This window comes from Typopeltis vanoorti, chromosome 22, assembly GCF_054136105.1.
Source record: "Typopeltis vanoorti isolate ZY-2024b chromosome 22, IOZ_Tvanoo_1.0, whole genome shotgun sequence".
Taxonomy (NCBI): domain Eukaryota; kingdom Metazoa; phylum Arthropoda; class Arachnida; order Uropygi; family Thelyphonidae; genus Typopeltis; species Typopeltis vanoorti.
The window spans coordinates 41,757,643-41,784,012 of record NC_143570.1 but is presented as its reverse complement, the minus strand read 5'-3'; the positions used below and the strand labels follow the sequence as shown (position 1 = coordinate 41,784,012).

The window sequence follows — 26,370 nt, the reverse complement described above, 5'->3', positions numbered from 1 at the left end:
CTCAGTTCAGTTTTTCACAAGAAAGTGTTCAAGCCATCCAGACGAACATACGAAATTAACAGACATAATACGCCGGCTTTACTACTCTCTTCATGTATGTGTGTGTGTGTGTGTGTGTGTGTGTGTGTGTGTGTGTGTGTGTGTGTGTGTGTGTGTGTGTGTGTGAGAGAGACTTTGTTTCTACTTTAGCTATGTTCATAGACACTGCTCTCCATCCACTTTCTTCCAAAAATGTTGCTGGTCATCATCCGTTTACTGTCCAGATTCAAACTCAACGAAACCTTCTCTTTCAATCATCTAACATTTTTTTTTTTTTTTTGGAACAATCTTCCTCACTCTGTCTTCTCCACAACAAATTCTCACTGTTCTAGATTTAGCTGTTTAACTTATCCTTTATTTCCTCTTTCTCTCTTGTCAATACACTGAACTGATGTGCTGTGAGTCTTGCAATTTTTCGTCTAACGGATATGATATATAAAACATGTTATTAATCTGTTGAAGAAACGTGAACGGTAGTGTCGAAGAAAGAATGTTTTAAAATGTGAAGCTACCATTTCTTTCTTAGTTATGTGTCTTAATTGATGTAAACAGACATCAATATTTGGTCCGGGATAACAAAGCCAGAAACTAGGATTAGTCTCAACTTGTTTAACCACAGGGTTGCTTAAAAACACGTTTTTACAGTTATTCCACAAACTGTAAAAAGGTTTTTTTTTTTTTTTCTCATTATAAAGCAAGCAGGTCTCATTCTTCCCGGGGTTTCACTTTAGATGGGATTAAAGTTGAATCTTCTTCATAATTTTACATCACACATTAAGATTCAATCTGAGTAAGTGCTTCTACGGCAACTAGAAATGCACCCTCGTGTTCACTGATCGGAAGAATAAAAGCAACAGAAATGAAGTACGATCATCTTACGGAAACTAGTCTTTTAGCATCCTCTCCCACACAATTTGAAATGAATATCGCGAGGATTGTAACGTTTCATTACTCGTTTCTCTTCCCAAAAATCACGCGCACAAACCAACGAAGCACGAGAATAGTTGCTGTTTTCTGTGTATAAACAGTAATTCTATCCCCTCGGCCTCTGTAAACGTTACAATTTTAAGTAAGGAACTTCACAACGAAGGAAAAAAGAGAGAGAAACATTCAGAGAATGAACGACAAAAAGTGGAAATGTTAAAGAATACGCTTGAAACAGGATCGCGCTGTTCGATACTAAAGAAAGCTGAGATTATAAAAACCCAGATGAGAAAAAGAAACCGAGTTGCAAAATTGGAACGGAAAAAGTGCTCGACAAGATACTCCAACGGTTAAAAAACACTCCTTAAGCAGAATTAGAAAGAGCATGCATAAAAACATAAGAAAACAAAATCATTTCCAAGGGATAAGATATCAGAATATGGAGAATAAAATATTATTTTTAAAATGGAACAATGATTAATGTTCTTTTTGATTTATCTCGGTATTTTTTATCAGATTAATGGATTAGAATTCCTTACACTAATAACCAGATATTTCGTTTTACGGCCCCGGAAAAACGGGCCACATGTGGCCCCAGAAGAATGTGTTTCATTCTTCTTCTTACTCTGATGGTTACGATTCGGCGATATATCATGCATAATCGAAGGAAACTGTCCAGTCAAAAAAATAAAAAGTTTAAATTTTAGAACTTTAATTTATGAGAACACGCAGATTTAACTGCACGTGTGAATGATTCAAAAACCAAATATAATAAAATGAGCTAATAAAACTTAGATGTTTTTATACATAAAACGTAATTTTTAATTTTGATACTTTTCTTCTAAATTTAATTGTCGATGTAAATTTCTTATAAGTGGATACATGCTTTCATCCATTTTATTACATTCATTTTTTAAAGCAGACAATGGGTTTACTCACGCGAAATTACGTCCATTAGGGCTTCCTATATTAGAGATGTTGGCTTCCCTAAGTAACTATACGTAATCACTACAATTAGAGCTCACGCTCCCTTGGGGGGAGTCTGTTGCCTTCTCTTATGTGTTTAAGATAGTTATTACCTAAATGCGTTTTGATTCACATTGATAACCTCTAAGGTCATAGCTAAGTCTACGACTCGCGAGTAAGAAATTGTATCAAATTATGATATACTACTGAACAATTAAATATAAAGTATATTGTGCTTAAAATTAATTTAAAAAAATTAAAAAAATTAATAAATTTGAATTCCCTCCACAGAGGGAATTCAAGTATGACATTCGAGTGACGTACTATGTCCTAAAGGGAAGAACTTTGGTTTACAGATATTTAACACAGTCCGCTTACCATTCCTTTACTGATCCCCTAAGGCAATAGGTTGAGTGTTTCTCAACCTTTTTTGGATCATGCCGACCTCAACGTCTCAAAGATTTTGATGCCCCCCCCTAGTATAATAGTCAGCCAAGTTCTGAAAAAGTATAATATAAATATGTACATGTACATTTTCTAATTGTTCCCCAAAATATTCAAATTGTCCCCCTGTGGGGCGTATGCCCCACGTTGAGAAATACTGCTGAATCCCTAAGGGTAGGTATATTATGTCTGTAGATGCATATTAACGATTTTTTTTTTGGGGGGGGGGAGCTTTCCACTCCCGTATAATACTGGGTAACTTACATTCATTTCAAAAACCTTTTATATAAGGTATCGCGTCACTAACCGAAACATTGAAACCGCGTTATGGAAGTCAAGAAATATATAATATTAAAGGGAGTATGTTCTAATTTATAGCGAAAACGGTTCTTGTTCTTCACGAAAAAAATTGCTGATAATACTGAAATATATCTAACCCTTACTCAATGAAATTGAATTAAGCCAGCGCGGTCCTTTAGCATAAAGCTAGTATTAATGTTGATGGGCCGTTGATCAAAATTCCTCATAAAGGTGAAGCAATGTAACATGTCTCCGAATTTATAATCTGATATTCGTTTTTTTCTTTGCCTGATAAGCGGCAAAAATAGATTGAGTGATCGTTAGTCTGAGCATGTCGGAAATGAATGAATAATATTAAGTAGATGACATTCATATTAATCTAACGGATGCCCAATTTCAAGTAATCCGAACTCAAGGACCTCCTTTCAATGTTGATGAATACCTCACTGACGTTAGCCAGTTAATACATTACACGCTTCGCCAACTCCGCATTCCTTCCCCCACTAAATATACAACCCCAGTTAACCCTGAAATTAAAAAGCGGTTATTTTAAATGGGTTAGTTTCGTTGCCAGCCGATTCCAGAGCACCATATGACCTACGGCAGACACTATTCATAAAGTGACGCAATAGACAGGCGAGGCATTCAAATCTAATCGCCCAATCGTGTCATGTGAGCCGTACAGGATGATACTGCGACCTAAGAAGACGCCGACTCGTATAGTTTGCACACGAAAAAAAAAAAAAAAAAAATTTGCCAAGCTCAAAACAGCTTTTAGAAGCGCATTCGTTTGTATGAGCCTTTTAGATGTCAGTATCTGACAAATATATGCAAAAAAAAAAAAAAATGAAGACAGAGAAGGGAAATGCTATACTGAGCATTTTCATTACATTGTTAATAATAAACATCATACATGCTTTCTATCAGTTTACACTTAGTTTCATAAATAAAAAATATAATAAAATATAACTAAATATTGCATTTCATAATGTTATTTAATAATCTGCTATCAATCTCTAAAGAACTAGATGTTATATTCTTATTTATAGATAATATTTCTAACACCATTTAAAAGTTTTTATCCTATGTCAATATCCCATGTAAATTGAGAGATTCTATCTTTTGTGTTTCTGGGTATCGTTTGAAGATAGTACGTTGAAAACACAGTGCACTTATCTTTCCTTGACAAACTAAATATTTAAATTAGTTGCATTTTTCTTCCGTACTGACTAAAACCTTTCTCTGGAAGGAAATACTGGCCAAATTGTCACAGGGTTCTCTTTACTCGTTGACACTGGCAGATGCTACACTGTATGTCCGGAATTTAATTCTGGCGAAGAACATGACATGCGCTGCGTCGTAGAACGAAAACCGAGTACTTTCACAGCTATAGCACAACAGACAGGGAAGAAGGGAATCTACAGATCGGCATGTAGACAAAGAGAATAAGATGTAAAGGATAACGCTGAAAGAAAACTTAAGAAATGTGAGGGGAAAAAAATAGGAGGAGGAAGAGAGATGTTGACAGATAACACTGCTTGTTAAAAAGATATAAAATTAGCAAGAGTGTTATTTTAAAGCCCGACCGATTGCAAATAGTGAGGGGAAAAAACTTCTCATACAAATGAACATTATAATATGATATTACGGAAGATGTGATAATCACATGAAAACAGAAGAGAGAACTTTCATTATTCTTGTGCAATTCAACAGTTTTGATGATCAATTAATGCACATGCTTTGTGTGTCAATTTTAGTGGAATACAATTCAGTGGTTTGTGTCTTCTTTACACATAATGTTCTACTCCTTTATCGCCTCAAATTTCTATAATGATTTTTGCAGCTGATGATGCGCCATATTATTAAATGTCGAATTATTTTGCATATTCTGAAACGGCGTATTTGAAATTCGGTAACCTTAGCTACTACTATCTAATTAGTAAAAAGTTAACCGTGACAAATTCCCTGTTCTATAAGACTCTTTTATTGCTTTAAGTGTCATGGTTAATTTCAGGCAGCCATCTCTTGTTTTAACTCAGTTGGCAGTGTACATCTGGATCAATTCCAAACACAGCTCACTAGAACCCGTCACTCTTTAACTTCTCTTATCTTAAAAAAAAAAAAAAAAAAAAACTATCGTGTCTTGTACAGAGAAGGCCTTGACTAATAATAAGGAAAATTCACATTCTATTTATATATGAATGGATTTATATATAATTCTGTTTTCCAAATCAGTGTTCCTTTTGACTCTAGCCAGAATGCGTCATTTTTTTTTCCAGTTGTCGAAAATCCAAACAGATGTCCCATAAGTGGGCTCTTTTGAATAATGATGTTGCTACTAGTTTTGCGACTTCAACATTTCATTTAAGTGGAAGTCATGTTAATTCTATGCTTTGTGTAGATAGCTAGTGGAATTATGGATGAGAAAATAGGTATTGATTTCAGAGGAAAAAACAGCAAACATTTGGGACTAACCATAAAAATAATTTCAATATTATAACCCATTCTCCAAGGGTATTTTTAATATCGCTATGACTGTCTTAATGGTTCATTTTGAATGCTACTCAAGATTTCTGCTTTTAGAAAAAAAACATTATTCTGCATTTATTTCAGTATAAGAAGTAATGGAAACTTCTTGGATTGTAAGTTGCAGTTCAGGGGTAAAGTAATTTCCAGATGATGATGCAAGACTGATTTAATATTTTCTTAGCTTGTTCTAATAGTTCGTTTGGAGATATATCTTGGAAAAAATGCAATTGATCTTTCATTTATAATACGTAAAGATACTTAACTATTTTTTGATCTTCTATAATTTACTTCTTTTAAGGGACGTAACTCAGTTTCAAGTTTTACATAGATAAAAATCAGGGTCATACATGTGACCCTGATTTTTACACTGTGTGTATACGAATCGGAACATTTCGTTAAAACATGGCAATGAAATCGTAGAGATCGTGTTTTACTCATAAAAAAATTAATTCCTTCGTCGATTTTCACGCCATCCCCTGAATAGGAAAACATTTCTCAGCCTCGTCCAAGCTGAAAGCAGAGTGTTCTCGTAATGAACTTTTCATATGAGCATTTACCCAACTGAAATATCTCCCAGATTTGAAAAAAGGAGCAACCTGAGCACGCACGCAAATATAACTTTGAATGAGATCGTAAGTAGCCATTCAAGTTACCCTACAGACAACATCGCATTGATATTTTCTGATCGAGATGGCATAAATAAACTCAGGATTCTCCGCTCACAATCCGTCAGTTATCCTGACCTTTCAAATCGTTTCTTAATTTGTGGTCATTTTTACTGCAATTTATCCATAAAAGGTCATCATCGGAGTGCCAATCTCACATCGGGGGAAGAAATTCATCTCCCCACTTAAAAACACCAACATAACATTGAATGGGGAGTGGATACGCCGTCTGCTCGGGCAGTCAGGCCAGTTTAAAACTTTAAGGAAGGAAAAAATCCTATTATCGTAAGATACCGGCTAACTCATCTTCAACTGAAAAGCCCTTTTCGCGTCGTAGACAATAACTTTAGAATCGACTGAAAAAAAAATAAAAAATAGGGCTTGAAAATGTTTCCCTAGTCGTTAATTAGAATCGAACCTAGATTTTTCTTCTGTCGGCGTGGTATCACAAACGTTATTAAGAGATTACGCAGGCTCTTAAGAAAGGTAAAAATATAGATGACTGCAGCGTATTAATGTATTAGACTTGCACTCAGTAAGCAAGCAAATAAGATCTCTCTATTAATTGAAGTGTGAATAAAATATAATTGGTATTCTGTTTAAAATAAACAGTTGAATAGTGCAATATTTTTATCTTGAAAAACAGAATTTGTGTTTTTTAAGTCTGAATAATAATAGATATCCTCCACCTCGTGGGATGAAAGTTAGAAATAGCGTCACTGTGAATGCAACAAACGTGCTAATCTTCAGCGAGTCCATTGGCACGTGGTTGAAATACTTAACAATTGGTTAATTTAGATATTAGCAAATATATATTATTCCAATGCCGGTGACCCAGTTTATATTAATTTTTTAAATACAATCTGATTTTAAAATCATAAATAAAAGTCATAAATAAATTGAAAAGTCACATTATGTGACCTTATTTGCGTAGACAACGCAATAAAAAAATTAAAAAAATCCAAAAACTGAAGGTGTAAATTTTCTTCAGTTTAATACCTATGCAGAATTCTTAAGAATGGCTAATCATTGACTATTAAGTGAAATTAAGTATTACGAGTGAGTGCAGTGCGTAAAAATATTAAAATGAATTTGTAACTAAAACAAACTGATCTGACAACGTGATTGAATTATAAGTATTAAGCATCCTTGGTGAATGGAAAGCCAAACTGGTTCACAAAATAAGCCCCAGAAAACGGTCTTGGCATCCAGTGCTCTTTTAGAATGATTCAAGTAGTGAAAGTAGCTACTTCGAAATCCGAATAGTTTCTGTAATTGTAAAACATACTAGGAATTCGTGTTCTGAAATGCAACTAAAAGTTTCCAACTGCAAAAGTAAAGATTGCAATGGAAGCTGTGATTAATCAGAATGTTACTTCCATTTTTATTTTGCAACGGTTGGTCACAATGGAAAATAAATATCTTACACTTTAAAGGGTTTTGTGTATATAGGAAGAACCCACTTAATGCACTTCCAGCTAATGGGGATTCATTAGAATAAGTATATAAACTATTTTCCCCGTCTAATTATCAAAAAAAAAAAAAATTATACAACCAACTGCTTAATAAAGCAAAAACACAGTATGTGTACCTTGCGTCAAAAACTAATTATGAATATTAGCCAAGAAAAATTTCAAAAAAAAAAAAAAAGAAAGAAAGCTATTAACGACCAATAAATTTTATTGCATTCAGAGCCCACCGACTGAAATAGATTTTTTGTTTTTATGATCAAACAATTCGAATATTCTAATCCCTATGGAATAAAAAACGTTTGAAAATTTGTCAGAACATCGAATGATATGGAAATCATTTTGTGTACTAGACTGATAAGGAAAAGAAAAATCATAAGTTATCTTGCCAATTTTTTAAACGAAAACTGGAAACATGAAAGTGTTAACAAGACCTCAAAATATTCCATGACATTTTAATATAAACAGAGCCACATAAGAAAGGTCGCAAGATAGCACATCAGTGCTCTTTTTGGGAAAACGTATTTAGGTTTAAATAATTTCATTGTTTTAACCGATTTATTTAGTATATGAGTTTGCTTATTTTATCTGTTCTAGTTATTTGTTTTGTAAGGATTTGACGACTTGAAGAAATATGCTTTGAAATAAGGCCATACGACATTTCACCCCAAAATGCACCTCTTGACGGTTGCAGATATTGTTGATGTGGAGTTGAACTCGGCCAAGTGAAGAATGGTGAAACAGCTGGATTGATATATTCGTACTTAATTTCTGTAGCTACGTTTTTGCACTTCTAGACGAAAGATTCTTTATGTATTCTTCATGGCTTCCATGCTTACTTTGTCAAGTTTTGGCCTTTTCAATTGTTTCTCACCAGACTGGCTTTTTATGTTATCTTGAATTCCTGTTTTTAATATCATATATCATGCTGGAATTCATTTTCCTGTCTTCAAGTCGTCTCCTTTTCACACAACACTTTGAATTTGTTCAAGTATAAATTAAAGTATACTGTTCCATGAAGACCAATCCTCATGAGAAGTTTTACATCATGATACTGGAAATGGAAATATTAAAGTGGATATTTATGAAGTATAAATAAACTGAGATTTAGTCCTTATATTTATGAAGTAAACTGGAAATGGAAATGTTAAAGTGGATATTTATGAAGCATAAATATAAACTGAGATTTAGTCCTTATAAGGACTGGTTTAAAGGGGCGAAGCAAGAATGCTTTTCATCTTCCCCGTTATCTGTAGAGGACAATGTACGGATAAGGTGTTATGAGCTATTAAAGATCTGATCATGGCAGGAGGGTAACAGCAATAGTCGATCTTCATTGGCCACAGCATTACCATCCATTACTCTCCCAGGGTTTCGTATTCCCCATAATCCGCCAACTGAGATTTAACATAACATTAACATTTCTGGCTAGATGGGTGAAGCAAAATTGCTTTTCATATTCCCCTTTGTCTTGTAATGGAAGAACTTTGAATGGAGTGTTTGTGAGCTATATGCTCGCCCATTGAGGGAAGTGAAGTTAGTTGTGTTCAGCTGAACTTGAAATAGATTTTGGTCTTTTATATATATTTGTTGATTTCTTCTTCATTATATTCCGAGGCTTCCTTGATTAACGGGTTTGGATGGTTACTTGTCTTGGTAAAGAACTTCTCAGCTAGATTTATGAGAAAGGAAGAGATATAAGGGATACTAACTTCTCTATGGATCTGGATGTTTCTTAAGAACCAAGGGGCATCCAGAATCATCCTCAGGCAAACTGAGTTCTTAAAGTTCTTAAAAGAACTGGGCGATGGACTGAGTCCTTGACTCTTTATCCCGTCATCTGAATGAAGAATATCTGTGTGGATGGGGTATTATTGAGCGAAAAAGCTCTAGTCATGGCTGGGTAACGGCAATATCGGAGCCTCAGTTAAAACTTCATTGGCTACAACATTGCCATTTGTTAACCTGGAAGTCCTTCAGGCAAACTGAGATATTTTCGCAGATCTTTTGTAGATAAGAACATGATTCTACATTATGGTGTATTTGCAATATACCATTTTAATTTCCAAAACAGCTTATTTTCTAAAATATGAAACTAATTCTAAAAATAATATTATAAATTAAGGATTTTTGTGTAAAAATCATCCAGTATTTAGTCTTTTCGTTATATAAGATCTGTATGTGAATTAAGTAAAGTGATGTAAATATTTGATCAGAGACATGAAAATCAACTAATATTATACAAAATAAAAGACAGCTGACACACTGGAAAAATGAAAAGAGTATAATAAAATAAACAGTTAAAGAAAACTATTTTTTAAGACTTAATCGAGAAAAGTAATCAATCGAATATTGAGAGAGAGAAAATTTCAAAGAAATCTGAATGAATGGTAAAGAAACTTACCAAAATAAAAGCAAAGTTTTTTTTTTTAACCTGGAAGTGATTCATTGAATTCAAAGACATTAACAACCTTGGGCCAAGGTTAACTGTCTTTCAAAAGAGTCGCAGCACTGTGAAAGCGAGAAATGCCATGATTAGATTTTTTTAAAAAAAACTGTAGAATTGAAGTAACCTCACTTCTAGCAGTGGATATGACATACAGTTGCCAAAAATGCTCTCGGACAAAAGGAACCGCAATCAACGAACGCTTTGTAACAAAGGACTTGTATAAAATTCCAAGATAAAGAAGAAAGGAATTTTAGATCTCACTAAAAGTCTCCAAGCTGTTTTTATCAGAAATTAGATCTCAGATAACAAAAACACACGAAAATACTCTCACCTCTTACAAAAAAAAAAAAAAAGTAATATAAAATCAAGTTCTGAAATTAACAGATCGTTTGAATAATTATTTATACTCTAATGATGTTACAGTAGATCCCAGTCAGTAATAAGTTACTGCTAAAAAAAGTTTTTTTTAAAGACAGTTTGTTTACAGAAAACAAATCTCATCAGATAATAATCTGTAGACAGCGCACATTTCTCTAGCTAATTGTAAGAATTGTTTTTCTTGACTTAACTTTCTTCAATCTTTTTCTAAGTTTAAATCTAACTGAAATAAGTGAGAAATGACTTCTTCAGGCCCAGTTGGAGATGAACGTAAACAGATGACAAAATACTAAGAGCTGTCAATCAAGAGACTACAGCCAGCAAACGCTGACTATTGAAGATACGACATGGAAAGAATAAAATAATCTCAACACATGTGGAGCAGATGCCAAAGAACATAAAAAGAAAACCAACAGGAGGCAAGGAAGGATTTCATAACGATGATCTAATAGATGAATATAGAATACAATATGAAAATAGAGGATATTATGGATCCAGTGATATTTAATAGCCAAATAAAAAAAAAACGTAAGGTTAAAATACATACATTTTATTTTAATAAATAATTTAAATAAATGTAAAAAAAAAAATATTTTTAAATGTAGGTAATATGAAGTCACTGAAGTATAGAAAAAATCTGGTAGATTTAGTCTATGTTTCGGTGTACCAGATTTCAGTAATTTAAAGTATAATACGCATGTAAATGTCTAAAGGGTTTCTTTTAGACCTTTACATAATTATCTATTTATGCAATAAACAGCTATAAATAATAAAGTTCTGTTATTAACTTAATAGTTAATATTAAGTTTTTAATATCATTACTTAATTGTAATGATATTAATGATCTTGCGCCACTAGAGTTTTTTTTAATTGGTTAGTAATACTGTAGGTTAGAAGAGTTTTTCATTGCTTTTACGTATAAAACATTGCACTGCAATCCCTAATCTACAAGCCCATAGAGCATGCGTGTTAGTGTTACGTCAACCAGCCACCACCCTAAGAGGCACCAAAGATATAAAATATATCGACATACTGATTGGGTGTTGGAGGTGGCAATCACCGGTACGAACGAGGCATCGCTTGTAGCTTGTACATTTCATACATGTAGTCGCCGTTGCCAGTATCTGAGCCAGAACAAAAGACATAGAAAAACAAAAAAGAAAAACTAAGATGTCGATAATAAAATATATATATATAATATAAATTAAAATAAATGTGGATAGTTTTACTGCTCTATGCAAATTAAAGTCAAACACATACATTTATAATACTTAAGGATAAATAATAAAGCTCTTTTTGTTCATTATCGTCATCATTATTATTTGTTTGAACACTTGAATTATTGACCACATCGCAATCAACAACAGTGGTAGATTCAAAATGTCTACCGTTTTTAGATAAGTGGTAATTCTATGAACAAATTATTTTTTTTTTCAGTACAAAAAGCATAACTGTCGTCCAATAAAATAAAAAATATTCACGTCATATAAAAACATGTTATTTCTTCTAATAATTGTATTGAAGGGCAATTTCACCGTATGTTCAGTGTATAGATCAATAAAGCACAAAATGTATAAACCGAGCCACAGTCCTATCTTTCATTTTAATGTAAGACTGATTCAAAAGTCGGATATAATGCAAGAAAGTTTAGATTTGTATAGAATACAAAGTATAGTTTTATGTTAAATGACTTCTTCAAAATTTACTGCTAATTCAAATAGTTGAAAGATATAAGTAGTTTTTTTTAAAATACACCTTTTAATTATTAATAGAATTTATATAGAATACTTTTTCACTTCTAATCCTATTCTAAAATTTAATGTTAATTCATAAAAAAGAAATTAAGCTAGTGGTCGAAGTACAGTCTTTTCAATTTTTTGCAATTAACGCTTATTTTTATCAATATTACAATTAACATAGTAGAACATAAGGGTGCATATGCATCGCAATATTCTCAGAAGGCTAGAACATGCGAAATCTATTGAGAACAGGCCCAAAGAGTGGTGTGGAAAACAACTGATGAGCAACTGATACATTTCAGCCATTTTTCCTAAAAAAAATCATCTCTCGCAATATGCCTGCTACGCAGAGGAGTCATATTTACAGCAAAGCACTTCAATAATTATTAGGTTGATGAGGACCTAATTAAAGGTTGATAATGATTGGTATTACAATCGAATTTGGTCTTCAGACTAATATAAATGATAATTTGAATCGTTTTAGCGTTGGAGCACCGCCAAAAGTTCCCGTGCATCAAATAAAATGCAGGATCGTCTCGGCCGATCACTTTGCCAGGTTTATTTTCCTCCGATTCTTCTTCCAATTTCCACATTGTTGGATATCATCCACATGCCACCATCTAAATTCTGCATCCACAAGCAGGTTGTTGTCTATAACCACCCACTCGTTAAGGTCTCAGCGAGTGGTGTGTGTGGAAAGAACAATTTCTTTATTTTCAGTGCTTTCGGTGGGTATGTTTGATGTGTCACTCAAACATCTTTTTTTATTATTGTTTTTCAGCAATTAACAATGGCACTCGTTGTCCCATAATTCTATGCGCGAACGAACATGTGCACCGCTTCCAAAATATTAACTTTCTTGGCAATCGCCGTAGATCTCCGCTACCTTGTCGCGGTGATTTTCAAGGCATACCTACAAGGCGCAACATTTCACGGTTATAATTGTTTTATTTCTAGGTAGAAAAAATAACGTTCGCATATTTGACGTTTTTATCGTTTCCATCCGTCTAAGACCTGCATTATGAACTTTAAGATACTTTTACTAGTTTAGTTCTCTGGCTTCCTACTTCAAAAGTATTTTTTTAAAACTAAGTCCCCAATGGAACTGTAAGAGTAACATTGAATTTCAAATATCACTTAGAAGTAAACCTATTCTTTAGTGGAGTAATCATAATTCTTAGGTTCAGGGGTTTGATGTTTGGAGAAATTCATTTTTTGATAAGCAGACAAAAAAACATCGAAAACAACACACAAGATATTCATTAGACGATCTTGATAAAGGCAATTAGCTGTTTATTTTTTATTTACTAGAGAATCAAGATCATTATAATTTGCGAAAATATATTTTATTTCAGAAGACGAATCCAACGTTGAAAATGATGATTTTAATTATTTCTTTATTTTGACCTGCAATATCAAGAATCAAACAACAGAGGTCGCGCTGGTGACGGTTGGTATTGTACAGGATATGACGCAACACTCAAAACACTCGATAGGTAAAGAGTGTTCTGAAATAATTTGTACTTTGAAATAGAAAAACAAGAGATCTATTCACAGAATACTCCCTATCTTATCCTATTTTTCGGAACGAAAGCAAATTGAATAGGAAACAAAGGATTGCCTAATTATTTCTTACTTTGGCATTCAATAAAGAGTGGAAACAATAAGCGGATTTATTTGTGTCAACCATAAAATGAGAAAAATAAGTGAAAACGTTTTGTGGATCAACAAAGGGGCAATCAGTTATTTTATATTATTATATATGGAGGAGGGACATGAGTTTTAATTCGAAGAGGATAATTATTATTACTTAGTGTCCTATTGTGCAATATATTATTATAAGAATTCTTGAATGCAGCTTTCGTAATTAATAATTTTATTATATTTACTTGCAGGATGGTTTCGTAGCACAGGGGAAATTTCCACGACGCTAGGAGAATGTTTATAGATTCAGTTCTGATCGCCGAGTAAGTACGATCTTTTTTTTTTTTTTTATATCAAAAATTCGTTTTTTTTTTTTTTTAAATCAGCGCATCTAAAAAAAGCAACCGTACTTGCACGCTTTCGTACAGCACTATACTAATCTAGAATAAGGGACGTGAGATGGCAGCTAGAGATCGCGCTGCTCTTCCGGCGACTGACGAAGATAGAGCCGGCTGCTCACCTCCCTTTGCAAAAATAAAAAGAAGAAGATTTCTTTTATAGATTCATTTCTGAATCGTATCAACGAATTGTATAATAGCGATTTGTTTCAAATGCATACTTAATCCCTTGTTCACGTTGCATAACATCAAGCGCTTCCACCAAAATGTCTTCTGAATGGTCATTGGATAGTAAACCAACTCGAGTGATGGTCGACATGACGTGTTCTTTTGCTCTTTAGTATTGTAACCAAATATCGTGCCGATATATGGCTGTTGAGGAATGTCCAATGCATGAATGAACGTCAGTAATTTTATAATGACTTTTTCTCCTCCTTAAAACTATAACAAATATTACATGTTTCGTGGTACTTACAACAACAAACTTATTAATACCACTCTTTTTTTTTTTTTTTTTTAAATTACATAACTGAACTGCTCGGATACACATCGTAAACAAATAGCTAATATAGTTCCCTTCTTCAAACTAAGGAATAATGCGCTTTCAGGCAGATATTGTAGGATTACATTCGTTTTAAAATAAATTCATATTCACAGTATATCCGAAACTGACTCCATCAAATTGTAAAATCATATTTCATAAAAACCGTACTGGGCTATCAAAGGTGGGGGCTTCCTGGGAAGGCACATAATGTTTCTAACGTTTCATCCAGAAACGTTAGAAACATTATGTGCCTTCCCAGGAAGCCCCCACCTTTGATAGCCCAGTGATCCCATATTATCCAATGATAATATGGGATTTTTTTTTTTTCAGAAGAGAGTGAAAAATACTTCCACGAAGTAATAAAATATGCGATGATCATTATTATTTCGAATATATCACTGTTTATCGATTAAATGGCACTGCGCAGACGAGTTGCAAGTGACTATTTCGGCTAATAGCTTAATGGAAGCTGAGAGAAAAAAGAATGATGCAGTGCTTCATCATCTTGATCAGAATAAATTTTGATCCTAAAGGAGACATTTTTGGTGATCAGTGTTGCTTCCAGTTGAAAGACTGCAACAAATTACAGCGATCACAGCAATGTAACCGAATAACTTTCAGCTCATTTTTTTTCTCGAAAATTCTTTTTTGATTCAGCAATTATGAATCAAAGGAAGACATTTAAACATATTTCAACCATTGAGGGGAAGCTCTATGTGATTATTTCCTTTAATCCTGCAAACATTTAGTTCTCCTATACATTAAGCCACCCACAGTTACCGTTGGCTGCTTAATGGAGGCATGAAGTGGCTTCAATATTCCATGTATTTGATTTCTATCACCAAAATTCGTGAACTAACTAATTCTGTGTATTTAGAGTAATGTGATACAGACTTATGGCCTTTCACGGGTGGACTGGTCACTTTAGTTTCTGTTTACAAGTCGCAATACTGAAAGAGGTTGTATTCTCCTTAGATATCCCCTTAGACATAAGAATTCGTACCTAATATAAGAAATCAGTATGGTCTCATCTACTTCAGAAATAAAACGGTTTCCTTCTTATTTTTCGTAACGGAAAAAAATAAAAGGTATATTAATATAACGTGATTATAATTAAAATTTATAAAGTTTGAGAATCTCTTTTACGTTTTATTGAGTGATATATTATAGTCGACAAACGATTATATACTTATTTTATATTCAAATTTAGAATAATAATCAAATATGGATAAAAAAAAAAACATATGGATGTTTCAGAGAATGATACGTTTAGGTGTCTGCTATCAGGATTGCTAAAATAAGATAATTTCTAACAGTATTCTAAACAAAAAAAAAGTTTAGGTAAAATATGTTCATTACCTGTCATGGCACCCATAGTACCATAGGTAGCGCCATAGTTCGTCTCCATGTGTCCGAGATTATGTGCCAATGGCTCATGGTACCTTGCTGTGCTCCACGTATCGGCGGTTTTTTCGAGACTCGTACATGCGCCAGCCACAGGAGTCAATCTCGTTGACCTGACAGAAGGTTGGAGAAGAAGAGATCCGTACTGAGGGTTGAAACGGTTTCCTGTGGGTACTGTGGACATGCCGGAATACGTAAGTTCGTGCATGGATGGGCGGTGGGAATAAGGATTTGTGGCTTGCGCATGCGTCGAGAGGGTATAATGCCACGGATCACTCTGATGGATACTGGCGTGTAATGCCCCTGAGTGATAAGGATCGGTGGCATATGACAGTTCTGGATGGTTTGCGGACGTCATGGGTCCGAGTGCACCGATGCTGGTAGCTGTGGGTTGGTAATTGGAGTTCCAAAAAGATGGAGGGAAGTTCCTTTGCGACATCGGAGGACTATCTACAGAGGGAGAGATAAAGGAGGGAATTAGAAACGAGAGAATCTATTTTGTTACTGTTAAACTTAAATGTATGCAAGTTAATTTATTATAGACAACAGATTTTCACCGACTGATTTGTTATACTGATTTTTTTGCTCATTTGTAGTGGATATAATTATCCGGACTGAAAGAAGGTTTACAAATATAATTAGACCTATACAGAACTCGTGCACCCTCTAGTGGGTTGCCTTAGTACTGCACTATGTAAAACACGACAACCGAACTTCATAAATAGAACCCATAACTTTCAGATGTGACTTCACGTAGCCTGGTTTATCACATCAGTTGAGTTCATAAAAAAACTTCTTTTCAAGCTTCATACGTAAATATTGTTAAACTATTCGAATATTAATAATTACTAATTATATGAAGAGCCAAAATCGAATATTCGAATATGCCTTTTAAAGCCCCTGGATGAACTCATTTCTTCCCGAAGTCAGCAATTGCCAGGCTTTTCTCAGAGCGAGACACATTAATATACCGGATGTGATCATAATGTAAATATTTTAAATGAATTCCCGTATTCTCAAGATTCTTTACAGTCATCAATATATCTTCCAGCACTGTTGGATTTTTACTACAGTGCCAAAATAAATTTGCTTTATTTTCCCACATGCTACATCTTCATCCAATGCATTTCCAGAGAAAACATGCAAACACAATAACATGTATTACTAATGCATATTTCTTTTCGTTTCAGCACACATACGCCATCTGGTTTTGTTCACAAGTAATCTGTGTCACTGTATCAATCGAATGTCTATCAAATGTATGCTTCAGTCATGGTATGCTGCAGAGAATGAACGAGACCCCCTTAGCAACTAGTTGAAGAAACTGGGGGGGGGGAGAATTACTGTAAATCACACACTTTACTATCGTCACTTCACTAACTCAGCCGACTGCTGACACTGAGATCAGCAAAAGAAACTATCAACTTTAGATTGACAAGAATGGAGCGGTTAAATCTGTGAGGAATGCAATAGCTCTCTGTCCTGGCGGTCGGTGCTGTCGCGTGCTTGAAGTCCACGCTGCCTGGAGCCTGTGGACCTATATTTGGAGACAGTGCAATCAGCTGTTTTTATTTTCGACAGAAATGCAATCTTTAGTTTAGATCCCCCGACGTTTGTAGCGGGTAGCTTTGTTTTGAAGACTGAGATAAATGAGCCGAGTGAACCTTAGTGATGGACCTTCAAAGGGATCCTGAAAGGCCATAAAGCCTTATTGCGCTATCTTTCCTGTGCAGTTTCCTTAAGCAATTTTGTTCGTTTTTTTATTTATGCGTTTTCACTATTCTTATAACTCAGCAAAATTAATTTTTTTCTAAAATTTAATTTTAATAGGCAGCCTGCCTAATTCGACAAATTAGGCAGGCGGTTTGTAAATTGTCGTTATTAAACTTGGATTTTTTTTTAAAAAAAAAGCGACTATTATGAATCAAATAGAAGGGAAATAGTTAAACTGTATATTTAATACAATACTGTCGTTATTTGTGTTTTGGGAAAAATGTTTCTAGTATGGGATTGTAAAACGGTAAAGTGGAAAAAATGATGAGTGTTCACAACATTTTTATCTTAATCCAAATTATCTTTTTTTTTTCTTTTGTTTTACGTCGAATTCATGACTCATTCTTATTCTTTAAGTGTCGGCAAGATATTAATCCTATAACCAGCTGTAGCATTTGAAAATGCGGATATTACTTGGATAAAACATGTTTTTAAAAAATGCGTTGGAAGAAAACGAATAACCTCTCGGCACCAAAACAAATGCTAAAAAAATAATTGTGAAAACAGTACAACTTTGCCCATAAAAACACGAAGAAAATGTCAAATGCTTTAAACTATCCATATCTCAAATGTGTACATAATTATGCACGATTCTAGTTCGATCCTGAGCTATTTATATCGAAAGTTGCACAGATGTACAAAAAAAAATAAATATAAATAATGCAACGCATCCTCACTAAAACACAGAAGACAAATATTCCCTAAAGGAAAGTGTCTAACAACGACATAGCGACTGTTATAATGAAAGGACCCACTCTATTCCTTCTGAGAAGTGACAGGGGTAATCTGTTTACCAACTACGGTCGCTGTAAACATTTCGCAAACGGCTGGTATGCGACAAGTCAATGGTAGGCAGAAATGGATGACTGGCGCAACTCCAAACACTTGTAACGCAAGTCTGAACAGGAATAATGCAGTACAAATGCGACATATTTTATCAGGCGGCTGTGATCTGTAAATTGAGGTGGTTCTCCATTATCGAATATTTCAGAGGTTCATTTATATGCCTTGGAAATTAATCTATTACGAATGAGGGAAGACGAAACTGGCATTGATTTATGAAACGCAGCCTCCAAGACAAATCTTTCGCTTTTATTCTCTTGCTTATCTGATGTTGCCTGTATTTCTATTTGCATGAAAGTCGTGTTTGGGAGCATGCATGCATGGATGTTTAATTGTGTTTAAAAGTGATCCGACGATACTAACGCGACGCGAGGGGTTTCGCTTTAGTTCGTAAAGGAATGATATTGACTTACTTCTGAGTTTTGTTACGGTGTCCAACTGGCTTCATAGTCTCGTAATTGGCTGATTGTCAAGGTGGACCTTTGGTGAGGGGAGGGGTGTTTAACTAGAGCTGTTCACGGCTTGGAAGAAAAAGAAATATTAAGTTCCACGGTACTCTTAACTATTAGTTTGTCGCAACAAAGAACTGGATTCTTCGTCGCCTACTTCATACGTTATTTCACGTAGAATCATTTATTACATGAAACAATGCAAAGCAAGCTGTCACCAGCCTCAACAATTCATCTTTTTTTCTTAAACTTAGGTGTTGATATTAATATTCACAACAATGGCTTTATCAGTCAATATCTGTTTAAAGGTTTTTTGTTTTGAAATTCCAATGTCATCGTATCAAAGGATTTGCGTTTAGTTTCTGATAAATTAAACACGATGTTGAAAGGCGCATAAATAAAAAGGAACTTTTTATTTATTTGTTATCACCTTGGAGAAGGATTTGCGACTTCGATCATGTTACTGATTATAGCTCAAACAATAGAAAACAATTGCAACAATCTAACAATAAAAATCGTAGCTTTCATTATGTATTTTTTTTATAACAAAACAATTTTGGTGTGCTTAATCTTGCTCTATTATAATGTCTAAATAATTAAAAATCCGAATAAAATCTCAACATTTTTTTGCTTCTTTTTCTTTTACTATATAAATTATGATATCTACTTGTAAGATATGAACAGAAACGATGCTTTTCTATATCCATATTTTTTCTCGCGTTTCTCCATGTATAGGCTAATAAAAAAAAAAGGAAACATAATCTAGGAAACAGTTCTCAGGTATTCAACCATATTTTAACAACTTCGTCTAGGCTTCTCCATTTAGATAACGGATCATTCTCGGTTTGTTTAGAATACGAGGTGACAAGTAACGTTCACACACTTGACCTCATCTTTCCTGACTTGGAAACATCTTCACGTGTGACATTATTTCCATGAACTTTAGCGACAGCTAAAATGGATTAACTAGACTTCGGAGGGTGGGTTATATTTAAAACAACTTTTTACTCAAAAAAAAAAAAAAAGGTGAGAGAGAGACACATGCAGAGCCAAAGAAAAGGTGGATGTTACGTATCACTCACATATATATAGACGGGCGGACATTTAATGTTTATATTGCTATTTATAACGCGTTAGTATCTCTAATGGCAAATCTTCGACTTTTACAAGTCTCCACAAGCATTATGAACTTTTTTTCCCACAGGAACATCCCAGAATGGGGGTGGGGGGGGACAAAAAGCATTGTACTCTTTTTTATTGTTTACCAGTTTTATGTATTACTGAGTATGACCAAATGATTCCAATATGTCTCCTCCCCAAGGCTTTAATTATTAGTTTTGCATTCCTATTATGGAGAGTAGCTTGAAGTATTAATAATAGATTAAATTAATGTGAATGTTATTGATATCAAAACAAAAATATCGGCAATAGCTCCTTTGGTTTTGATAGAATATTTACTAGTTTCAAGTATCCTAAAATGCTAATATACCAGAGAGGGGTTCTAGGATCGAATCAGGAAATGTTAAACTACCCATTGGTGTCCCAGTGATTTCTTTAGAGGTTTTTTTTTTCTCTTGTCGCCCTCGATGATTGTCATTCCTTAGAAAAACACGACACACATTCCTGTAGAAAAAGTAGTTTTAGAGACTTTTACACTCCTTCATCTTGTTTACCAGTGTCTCAACCTAGCAAAGTGTCTCCGTACGAACGCCCTGTTAAAGAACGCAGCGGAGCGTTTCACTACATTACGGAAGCATTCCAGTTGGCTACACGCATGCAAAAGCGGATTAAAGGCAGTAAATACCCTTGTGTGTGTGTGTGCGCGCGCGCGCGCGCCATATGCACAAGTGAGAGAAAGGTGAACAGTATTATAAATGACCCCCCCTAGTGTGTGTGTGTGTGTGTGTGTTGCTGGTGCAGAGGCGGTTTCTTTATCCACTTTGTGGCATGGCAAGAGGGTTCCTTTGTCGTTAAACTAGCTTACTCTAACAAGGTGCCATTTACGTGTCTAAACTCGGTGTAAAAGAGATTGTACTTGCACCTGGCGATATAGAAAAACACTTTATAAGAACCCAGCACGCCTGGTGGGTTTTAAAATATATTGTCTCTCGTCGGTGTTAATTCGGTGTATGGCGAAGATGATATGGAGAATAATCTGAATGCATTTCACCTCATGTACACTTATCTGACAGGGGACAATGATACATTGTTCCCTTTATTGACGTCGAAATTCCCCCTCTTGTATGAAGTCAATTAATTTTAAGCGGACTTTGTCATTATTACTGTGAACGCAAGGAGCTGACGAAGCAAACTGTCACTGCAATAAATAGCTTACAATTCCTGCAGGCCGGGCATCCTTTAGGTATTTACTCGCTCATTTTCGATGTCGTTAACGAGAAGGACGGAACACATGCCGAAAGTTAACAAACTGTGCGATGCCATTTCACTGTCTGTTCGTCTAATGGTCTTTTAATCCCCCTGCAACAACCTTCGGAGCACAAAGACAGCGAAACGAAAACGAGCATCAAAATCGCTAGCCGAACACTCATTGCTTGAATTATCATTTCGAAGTGTGTGTGCATTCCACTACATCGACTTCAGGCGTGGATTGAAAACATTGTTATTAGTGTTGGAGCTTTTGCACAGGTTCCAATTGTTGTCGATACGCAGTCACAATGTGTGAATAGCCAGTAGTTGAAACAATACACAAATAGAATTTACTATCGTCTGCTTCTACACGTGATAGTAACAATATATGAATAGACAGTACTTTAAACGAATGGTATTTAGAATCGTCTGCTTCTGCAAATGATCGGTAACAATGTGTGAAATAACCCGTAAATGCCATTTTATCGCCTGCTTCTGCACATAATTGTGAATGCAATGCATAAAACACATAATTTCTATTTCCTTGAAGATTTCCAGGATTATATTTGGCACGGAATATTTCAAGTCCTTTCAAATAATAAGAAATAAGTACGATCTATGACTACTATATAAAAGGATTTTAAAATTTGCATTCACAAACGAGTCTAATAAGTGTTAATGAGTTTTTAAAGAGATATGGAAGTAGCAATCTATAAATTGAAGACCCCGTTGGATAAACTTACTCTTGATGACAGCATCTAACGGGTAAGGCGTTGTAAGGAAGTTATTCTTACAACAATATATTAAAAGTGTTAAAAGTACAGTTTGTACGGATAGAGGTGGAAGACCAAAAAAAAAAAAAAAAAAACATCTGTAAAAATAAAAGGAGCCATCATTATACCGTTTGCGTGATTTATAACGTCTTACACAGGCAACAGCGCATGACGGTGAGGTGAACTTTTTTTAGCTTGGCTGTTTTGTCGCATGCGGCACTGTCGCTAGAGCTGTAAATTATGGGGATACTACGGACGGTGAAAGCGGCATAACACTGGTGGGTGATGAGCTAGGCGGCGTTCATTTGATTGCCTCTAAATACTGGAATTAGTAGACAGTTGGTTCTACTGTTTGTTGCTCAGTTACTCTACACAGATGTCTTTAAGTTTATTATCTAAGAAAAGCACAGATTAACTGAAGGAATTGCCTTACGTTGAATAAAAAGGTTCGTTATGCACTTCGGTAATGTTCTCCGCATGGAGTTTGACTTAAATTTCTTCCCTCTGAGGAATCTTAAGCCCCAAGTGCGGGTGCTGGAATAAGACCGTTAGGATCAGAGTGGCTTCTGTTTGTTTATTCGAAACATGCAAACCAATCAGCTACACTGCAAAATTGATAGCCGTTTAGCTAATCAATGGTTCATTGAAAAACACTGATCAATAGCCCGATCTTTCGTCAAGCACCGATCATAGAAAAATATTTCGCACATCTTACGATTTCCCCCATTCGCACTTTCTGATTACAGGGTTGGTATCACTGGTCTTGCAATTCAACAAGAAATCAACCTTGACAGATAATAGAATTTCAAATTCATTACGACATTCGAATAAAATTTTATAAATCTTTATTTATCTCACACCATTTCCTCTTCTGCTGGCAAAATAGAAGCACAGTGCTATCATAGACAAATGTTATCTTAGAGGTGTGTGTGTGTGTGTGTGTGTGTGTGGCAGTACATTTCTAAATTGGGTCATTGTATATAACCTTTAATAGTTATTTCCAGTACGGTATCCATAGGTAAGTGACTTATATTAAATGGTGTTTTAAGGCCTTCTTTTAATATCATATTAAATTTTTACTTTTTAGAGTTTATTAGGAAACCAATAAATACAAATAACTTTAAAGAAAATAAAGTTAAGGAATTGTGGACTTGGATCCAATGAGAAAAATTATGGGGGGGGGGGGGTGGATGTTAAGTTTAGGCAAAAATGATGAAACTGAAGGTATTACAGCTTTACTGGAAAAAAAAGTCTATAAAGAGAGAAAGATACGCATATGTATGAGATTAGACTTCGGGAGAATAGAGAATTGTGTCGAATACTTGTCTCTATATACAATGATTAACATGAGAGAGAGAGAGAGAATAAAGGACTACATAAAGAAGGTAAAAAAATCTTTCTGCGTTTATAAATATTCCATATACATAACAGATCTTACGCTATCCTATAGACTGATAGACAGTAAACTATAAAGATCACGTGTTAAAACGGGCAAAAATCGTAAACCTATAGTATATTTAGTACGGTGAGAGTTATTATCCGAGAACTGTTCTACACACAACTCACTTCAGCCCTCCAGGAAGCAGGATGGAATGTCACATGAAAAGGAACTTAAAAACACCAATGCACGGCGTATCGACTAATAAGCGGAATCGCTATCTACCCAAACAAAGGGCAAAAGGTTAAAGTTACGAATAAAAATATAGAGTCGAATGTGCCGTTTCATAACGCTTTCAGTAATTGTTTCCGATCTTCCAAAATATCTTTAAAAAAAATCACATGGAATTAGACAAGGTCATTGTACCAGGGCAAATTATATCATGTATAGTTAGCTGCCTTTCCGACGTGCCATATAGTAACTGTAGTTTCAGGTATACGAACCTCCAAGCTAATATCCAACAGTCCAGCAATCGAAGCTTAGCGACATTCGTGGGTGTCCTTGACCCAAACACGGATTTAAAGCACTTTGTAAAGTACAAAAATAAAACGATACACGAAGTACCTTAAGGGCAAAAAAGAAGGTATTTTCCTGCCCGTGTCTATTGTCTAATGCAGGAAAAATCAGTGATACTACAGTTTTCCTCTTATATTGACGATAAACATCAATCAAAATGACATTTACATTAATAATAATTGGCATGGTACAAAATGAATGCCAACATTGTGTAAAAGGAATGCAAATGACATTCGTTTCATTGTTTAATTAATAATAAGTCTCCACTCCTTCACACAACACCAATTTTTCTTTACCAGCTGAAATACCGGGGGTGATATCATTTGCCGTTTGACAGCAGTCAAGTCAAGCCAAGCCTATCATACGAAGCCTGGAGTCACCACCGCAGGAAGTTGTAAGAGAGAGGAATAGAATTACACTAAACGCCATCCCTTGTCATATTTCACCAGCAGCAGCTGTTTGTCCCTCCTATTATCAAGGAAATGCTACAACCCTCCCTATCTGTGGGTCTAGCAGCTACTATCTTATCGCCTGCAACCCCTGTCGCTTCATTACACCATGATGGTGATAAGTCCTCGGTTTTAGAGCACACACGATTTCCAACACGGCGGATCTCGGTTCGTCCCGCGCTAATGGTCCCTTAAGCCCAAACTGGGGTGTTAAATCTCCGAAGCGTTGATGCCAAACACTTGATGCACAGTTAAGGACCATTTGACTTAAGGTTTTCGGTACCTTCCCTCGTAATTAGGAAGAAGGACAAAAAAAAAATGTCCCCTCTACTCTGAAGCCCGATAAGGTCGAGGTTTGGAGTTCAAATCATGGAGTTACGGCCGTAAATAGAACTTATTTTGAGTGATGGAAGTTGATACTTATAATAATGTCGATCTATTTTAATGGACTTTCTATAGCCCTGCTTGGCCTAATTAGAAGAATAGTATAATATATACATACCGTTAATTAAATTTTCTTGTTGGAAAATTTACGCCAGCAAAAATTAATTTCATTGTCTCCCTCAGCTTAATTCAAGGCAGTCATAAAAATATGCTAGAATTAAAACTAATGAAAGGAACACTATGAAAGTAGCGATCAAATTGTCAAGTTTTTCATTAATAGTCCTTATAAGGACTGGCTTAAAGGGGTGAAGCAAGAATGCTTTTCATCTTCCCCGTTATCTGTAGATGACAGTGTAGGGATAATGTTTTATTGAGCTATTAAAGCTCTGATCATGGCAGGAGGGTAACAGCAATAGCCGAGCCTCAGTTAGAACTTCATTGGCTACAGCATTTGCATCCATTACCCTCCAAGGGTATTAATTAATCACCGCATCTCACGGTCGATTCCGATTTCTTGTCCTTTTCATTAATACATGACTGCCGGAATTAAATCATAAACACATCGAAGATTCAATATGGTGTCCTAATTTAGTTTTTATTTTGAATGCCTTTTATTCAAGTAACCGTATCATTTTTTTTTTATTTTCAAGATACAATTATCCGTTTTTAATTATATTTTTAAGGTATAAATATATTTCTCAAAAGTATGGGATTAAAATGTTTGCTGAAATATTGATATAATAACCTACAGATTACCAAAGTAAAATATGTATCATAAGCATCTCTTGTCAGAGACATAACCTGGATTTTTCTTTCTCATTTCAAATATTACGTAAGATATTTTTCTCTCACATAATCAGATAACACCCCTTCCTTACAGTAGCGAACAAATTAATCCGAATATTCACATTTTAAAGAAAAATTTTAATTTCGCAAGAAAATAAGTACAAAAATTAAACTCTAACTTTACCTAATAATTTATGTGTTTCCTTTGTTCTCCTAATAAGTTCATTAATTCACTTAGGCATCAACGTAGAACACATTTTTCTTATTTTTGCATCTCGAAATCATAATGGATTGTATTAAGTTATCCTTTGTATCACAATTTAATTTTCCAAGTCTCTTTTTTCACTATGGCCCACAAATTTTCTATTGGGTAATGTCAGGAGAATTACCTGGCTACTGAAGCAATTGGATGTTGTGATTTTTGAGAAACTTATTCGCTTTTTTTTTTAAGTGTGGCATGGAGAGAGAGACTGTTGGAAGATGAGTGCTTTGTCTTTCTGGATCTGTGGGACCACTCTTTTCTCCAATATTTTAATGTATTGGTCACTTTTCATCATACCATCAACAGACAACAACCCTACAACATCTTTTCAGCTGAGTGTTGAGGAGCTCGTTGGAGGTGGGAGGGAGAAGTCTTCTCAGCCGCTGATTTGCGGACATAGGGTACTTGCTTTCCTTGGACAAAGAAATGACTCTCATC

General features: G+C 34.8%; 1 protein-coding gene across 1 annotated transcript in view; it reads right to left on the bottom strand.

Annotated features, from left to right (window-relative positions):
- vg (transcription factor vestigial) overlaps nucleotides 1–26,370 on the bottom strand; it is an 84,478-nt gene that overhangs the window by 9,535 nt on the left and 48,573 nt on the right. Inside the window, exons 3-4 of the mRNA XM_090412205.1 lie at nucleotides 15,848–16,342; nucleotides 11,197–11,287 (exon numbers count right to left, since the gene is read on the bottom strand). Of these exons, the coding sequence (XP_090268331.1) occupies nucleotides 11,220–11,287; nucleotides 15,848–16,342 (563 nt within the window). The 3' untranslated portion in view covers nucleotides 11,197–11,219. The remainder of the gene's footprint in view (nucleotides 1–11,196; nucleotides 11,288–15,847; nucleotides 16,343–26,370) is intronic.